This window comes from Garra rufa, chromosome 3 (assembly GCF_049309525.1).
Source record: "Garra rufa chromosome 3, GarRuf1.0, whole genome shotgun sequence".
In the NCBI taxonomy this organism is placed as follows: domain Eukaryota; kingdom Metazoa; phylum Chordata; class Actinopteri; order Cypriniformes; family Cyprinidae; genus Garra; species Garra rufa.
Window position 1 is genome coordinate 2,636,783 of NC_133363.1, and position 6,508 is coordinate 2,643,290.

At 37.7% G+C, this 6,508-nt stretch overlaps 1 protein-coding gene across 1 annotated transcript in view; it reads left to right on the top strand.

Moving 5' to 3' along the window:
• Positions 1-730: 730 nt before the first annotated feature.
• LOC141332533 (adhesion G protein-coupled receptor L3-like) overlaps positions 731-6,508 on the top strand; it is a 70,889-nt gene continuing 65,111 nt past the window's right edge. Inside the window, exons 1-2 of the mRNA XM_073837661.1 lie at positions 731-914; positions 3,000-3,108. Coding sequence (XP_073693762.1) covers positions 731-914; positions 3,000-3,108 — 293 coding nt within the window. The remainder of the gene's footprint in view (positions 915-2,999; positions 3,109-6,508) is intronic.

Sequence of the window (6,508 nt, forward strand, 5' to 3'; positions counted from 1 at the left end):
TGTTATGCCAAATGTTGCATCAAATTAAATTGTAGGTTTATAAATGATTTACATGCATTTATTCTGCTCGAGTTCAGTTTGGCTAGAAATATTTCACGCACAAATTCACTCAAGAATGAGCCATATATTAGTGTTGCTTGAAATATTGATTTGAGTTCAAATTATTTATGTGAGAAGAAAGTCAAAAATTCTGTCCTAATGTATATTTTGTTAAATATTTTGTTCATGCATATAATGAATATCTATGGCCTAGGCCAAGAAATCCAGCTTTAGATGCCATTGACCCAACACAACTTAAATTATATCAAGGGCTCTGAGATACTAAAACGGTCCATTCAGATAACATGCATGCAATCATGAAAATAACCAGCTCAGCATGTGTGTGTGTGAGAGCACCAAGTAGTGTAGTGCTAGCATTCCTGATTCTATTAATCAAATCTTATCTGTCTGGCATGTTCCCTTGAGACACACATACACACATGCAGACACACACAGCCTGTCCGTAACGAGCCTGCATTATCTTGTTCGGTAATGGATTGCTGTGGTGAATGTTCTGTCAGCGCTCATGTTCATACTGACACCTCCAAGAGCTCCTCACACACACTGCTTAAACATCTCAGTCCGGCAAAATTAGCAGCCGCTCTATTATTCCATCATTCACCTGTTCTTTCATTAGGTATTTCTGTCTTTTGTTCATTGATTTGTTCGTTCTTTCTGGCGGATCTGCTGGATGCCGTTCCAGGTTCACGACCCTGCAGGTAAATCACAGTGTGATGACTCTGAATGTGTCAGCGCTCTGCGTGAGCGCTTTAGCGTCTCCTCGCACCTGAGCGACGCTTCAATGTCACACCTGCTGTTACTGAGAATAAATTCAATATTTAAGAAACCTTCCGCTCCCTATGTCGAGGAGTCGAGTGACTCAAAGTTAATTGTCATCTTCGTGCAAGATGTTTGTTTTGTTTCGCTCGCTGTGAAATCACGATCGTGGTTTGTCATTCATGCGGCGTGCAAAATATACACATTAGCCTCAGAAATGCTGCATGTTTGTGGTAAAATGATAATTTGAAGATGCTTCAGCATAAACATCACTGTAGTTTAGCAGGGCGAATATCACAAAAAAATAAATGGGACAGTCTTCATCCCACAATCAAAAGGAAAAAAACAACCCAGGCTCATTGGGAAGACACACCTGTGGTGACATTTCTGCTAAATATTACAATGCTTTTGTCTGGTTAGTGGCTAAAGCTAAAAGCGTTTCTTTTTTTAGGAGTTGTCATACATGTTGTGACAGTTTTGGATATTAAATGCACATTTCGAAATAACATTTTATAAATCTTAGAAATTTCATAAAATGATACAATCAAATAACTACATATATTAACTATACATTTTTCTAGTTTTGCTGTAGTTCAAGTATAATTTAAAAATTAAAAAATATTCTAAATTTTTTCATACTGTAGTAACACTGTAACTTGTAGTTAGTTGTAGTAGTTGAAATCTTGAGAGCTTTGCATCTTAAATGCAGTGATGTACCGGGTGCGCTACCAAGCAAGTTTACTATGTTGGAAAAAACATATATTTGAAGCTAGTTATGTAAGTCAAACATCAAAATGCTTAGTGTACAAATCAAGCACTATGGTTTTTTTAAAGTCATGACATAGTATTGTGCAAGGGAATGGGAGAAAATAAATCTTTATAAATCAACAATCTGCTCTGTGATCACAAATTGTGTGAAAAAGAATTAAAAATTGTTAGCATAGGCAATTTTTTTTGGTATTTTGGAACTGAAATGTAGAGGTCTGTTTTTTTTTCCAGTTTAGCAGGGTGAATATCACAAAGAAATAAATGGGGCATTCTTCTTCCCACAATCAAAAAAAAAAAAAGAAAAGAAAAGAAGAAAAACCTGTGGTGACATTACTGCAAAATATTATTTTGCAATGGTTTTGTCTGGTTAGTGGCACTAAAAGGGTTTAGTTTTTTAAGTAGTTATCATACATGTTGTGACAGTTTTGGAAATGAAAAAAAAAAGTTAATGCTAATGGCCATTTGAAAATAACATTTTATAAACCTTATAAATTTCATAAAATGATACAATTAAATAATTACATATATTAACTACATGTTTTGCTGTAAATATGTGTGAAATATCTGGTGAGTCATGTAAAAGAAGTTAATGCTGTATCACATTTGAAAATAACCTAAACCTGACCGATATTGGTAACAAAAAGCAAATGTGAGGTTAAAGTCACATTTGGTGACGGAGTCATGCCATTTTAGCTTGAATTTACAAGTCTTTAAGCTGTTTTATCATCTTTACTTGCATCTCAAATGTACAGTGATGTACCAGGTGCGCTACCAAGCAACTTTACTATGTTGGAAAAGCCATATACTGTATTTGAAGTTGGTTATGTAAATCAAACATCAAAATGCCTCATTTACAAATCAAACATAATGGTAAAAGTTTTTAAGGTCATGACATAGTATTGTGCAAGGAAATGGGAGAAAATAAATCTTTATAAATCAACAATCTGCTCTGTAATCACAATTCGTGTGAAAAGGGAATAAAAGTTGTTGGTGTTTTATTGCCACTAGTGTTCATTTCAGATGGAAACTGCTGTGAATTGTATGCATAGGCACATTTCTTTTGTCGTTTTGGAACAAAAATGTAAGTAGAGTCATGTTTTTCCAATGAGCTTAGAGTGGATATTATAAGAAGAAGCCTTTTTGGGAACATTAATACAGTTTGTATTGTGACATAAGCTTTATTTTGATTCCGAGGTGAGATACCAGTGCATTATCATGTATATTTATAGTTTGCAAGCGCAGTCAGAGATGTAAACATCTTAACCTGTATGTGGTCCACAGTCCAGGCTTAAAATCCCGCTTTCGTCTGCGACCACAGCCACCTCTCATTTCGCTATAGAGATCCTATTCATGTTTATGCATGAGTTTAGATGCTCATTCAGAGGGGGTTACGAATATGTGAATCCGTCTGTAAGCTGAGTCTTTTGGGTGTGGGATGATCTCCGAATGCGAGAGGACACGGCAGAAGAACAACAGTGCGGCTAAAATGAGTTTGACATTGGCCCAGCTCTCAACCAATGGAGGGTGACAGATCCAATACTAGCAGGGTGCGAGTGTGTGTGTGTGTGTGTGTGTGTGTGTGTGTGTGTGTGTGTGTGTGTGTGTGTGTGTTTGGTAAAGTGGCAGGACTAAATGTTTTGTCAGGCTCTGCAGGCTCCGGCTCTGCAGTCACTGATCAGTATGAGCGGTTCATTTAGGAGTAGAGAACGTCCCATCACAAACGTCAAATCAGCCTTCCTGTTCCTCCCTCTGGCGGCACACGGTATGAGATCTCTGTTTTTTTTTTTTTTGGTAAACATTAGATTTTGAGCGATCAATAATAGTTTCAAGGATGTTGAATATTATACTTGCAGTGTTAGAGAAACTACTTGAAACATTACTTCCCAGTTTTCAAAATATATTCAAAATATTTTAACCTGTCTGAAAACCCGTGCTGACCAGCTGGCCCCCATTTTCTCACAGATCTTCAATAGGTCTTTGGAGTTGTGTGAAGTCCCCGCCTCTCTGAAACGCTCGGAAATCATCCCCATTCCAAAGAAACCCAAAATAACAGGACTTAACGACTACAGACCTGTGGCGCTAACATCTGTCGTCATGAAGTCGTTTGAAAAACTGGTTCTGGCTTATCTGAAGGACATCACCGGACCCTTACTGGACCCCCTGCAGTTTGCTTATCGAGCAAACAGGTCTGTAGATGATGCAGTGAACATGGGTTTACACTTCATCCTGCAGCATCTGGACAAATCAGGGACTTACGCGAGGATCCTGTTTGTGGACTTCAGTTCAGCCTTCAACACTATCATCCCAAACCTCCTCCTGCCCAAACTAACTCAGCTCTCTGTGCCCACGTCAGTCTGTCAGTGGATCAACAGCTTCCTGACAGACAGACAGCAGCTAGTGAGGCTGGGAAAATTCTCATCCAGCACCTGGACTATCAGCACTGGTGCCCCTCAGGGTTGTGTTCTCTCCCCAATGCTCTTCTCCCTGTATACTAATGACTGTACCTCCAAATACCCCTCTGTCAAGCTCCTGAAGTTTGCAGACGACACCACACTTATCGGCCTCATTCAGGACGGTGACGAGTCTGCTTACAGACAGGAGGTAAAAGAGCTGGCTGTCTGGTGCAGTCATAACAACCTGGAGCTCAACACGTTCAAAACTGTGGAGATGATTATTGACTTCAGGAGAAACCCCCTGCTCTCCCACCACTCACCATCATGAACAGCACCGTAAACACAGTGGAGTCATTCAGGTTCCTTGGCAATACCATCTCCCAGGACCTGAAGTGGGACACTCACATAGACTCCATTGTGAAAAGGCCCAGCAGAGGCTGTACTTTCTCCGCCAGCTGAGGAAGCTCAACCTGCCACAGGAACTGCTGAAACAGTTTTACTCTGCCATCATTGAATCCGTCCTCTGCACTTCAATTACCATCTGGTTCAGCTCAGCTACCAATTCTGATCTCAGAAGACTACGTCGAATAGTCCGGACTGCTGAACGAATCATTGGTACAACCCTCCCTACCCCTTATCCAGAGTACGAAAAAGGGCTGCCAAAATTACTCTGGACCCCTCACATCCAGCACACTCGCTTTTTTGAACTGTTACCATCCGGTCGGCGCTACAGAGCACTGAGCACTAGAACGACCTGACACCGAAACAGTTTCTTTCCTCAGGCAATCCATCTCATGAACACTTGATCGTGAAACATACAACACTATACACTCTTTATTCATTTTTCCGTTATTTATTTATAGTACATACTTACTTCCATTCAAATGTCTTTGCTATTTTTGCACATTGTCTGTCTTGTATACTTGTATATTGTTCTTTTTATAATATGTATCGTCTTGTCACTGTCATTCTGTAGCACTGTGGAGCTCTGTCACAAAAACAAATTCCTAGTATGTGTAAACATACCTGGCAATAAAACTCATTCTGATACTGATTCTGATTCTGAAGAACATTTTTCTGACAGTTTAGTATGCAAAAGATACTAAAGCTGGAAACGGTTTCAGGTGCATTTTTGAAGTATGGAAAACCCAGTTGAACCACCTGAAAAACAGCTAATGAGTGCCCATAACTATTGTTCAACCTATATATATATATATATATATATATATATATATATATATATATTAGGACCGATACCGATTATTTGCATGTTTATGTACCCGATAACCGATATGGAGAACCAATATTTAAGTAAATAAATGACTGAGTGAAGTAAGTCCATACTTCACTTTGATTTTTCCTCCTTTCAGTCATCTTAAAAAAAGTATTGAAAATTAGCAGTCATTAGCTTTCATGTTAAATTTAATCTTCATATTACAACAATAAAAAAACATTTTACTTATAAAAAGCATCAGCTCCAACATTAACAAGCTAAATAAATGTAGTCTAATGTTTTTAAATGGAGAAAATAAATAAAGAACAGGGTCATATCAACCTCATTTTATACTACAGTTTTAGTAGGTTTGTAAACTGTTTAATATAAAGAGTGAAGAATAATATTTTCTCGAATATTTGAATATAACAAACTAAACATTGTATGTTATTGCATTTCTCAACTGGTATGTTATATCCAAATTACTAATGTTTTTGTCATTCTCGATTCTGACAAAGCTCTGTTTATCTATGCAGTTACATGTACACAGAGCTATACTCAAACTGTGATCGCTCACGAAGATAATAAATAATTAGGTTTTATAGAGTTGTATTTATTTAGATGTGTATTAGCAAAATAATGGTTATATAGTAAATGTTAATATAATTTAGGCTGTTTTAAACAAGTGAATCTTGTTAAAAGTCACTTGCGGTGGCCATGCTTTAGCATTTTCAAGCATCAACCCAGTGAGTGAACAGCAATATGAACGTGACTTCACGAGACTAATGATGAGCATATAGACAACAGAGAGATAATTAAATGCAGTGCTTTCATTTCCAACATGTGCTCATTCATGGCTGTTTAAATCAGGCAAATTTACAGCTTTATTGGGACAGATTATCTTGTGACTGTGAGTTTGTCTCTGATTCTTAGAGCCAAGCTGCATAAACTAGCTACATATCAGGCATTTATGTAACACATCTAATATATGCATTAATGGCTGTTACAGTATCTCACAAAAGTGAGTACACCCCTCACATTTTAGCAACCATTTTAGTATATCTTCTCAAGGGACAATACTATAGAAATGAAACTTGGATATATTTTAGAGTAGTCAATGTGCAGCTTGTATAGCAGTATAGATTTAGTGTCCTCTGAAAATTACTCAACATACAGCCATTATTGTCAAAATAGCTGGCAACAAAAGTGAGTACACCCTAAGTGAACTTGTCCAAAGTGTCAATATTTTCTGCTAGCTACATTGTTATCTGCCACTGCCTTAATCATCCTGGCCATGGAATTGACCAGAGCTGCACAT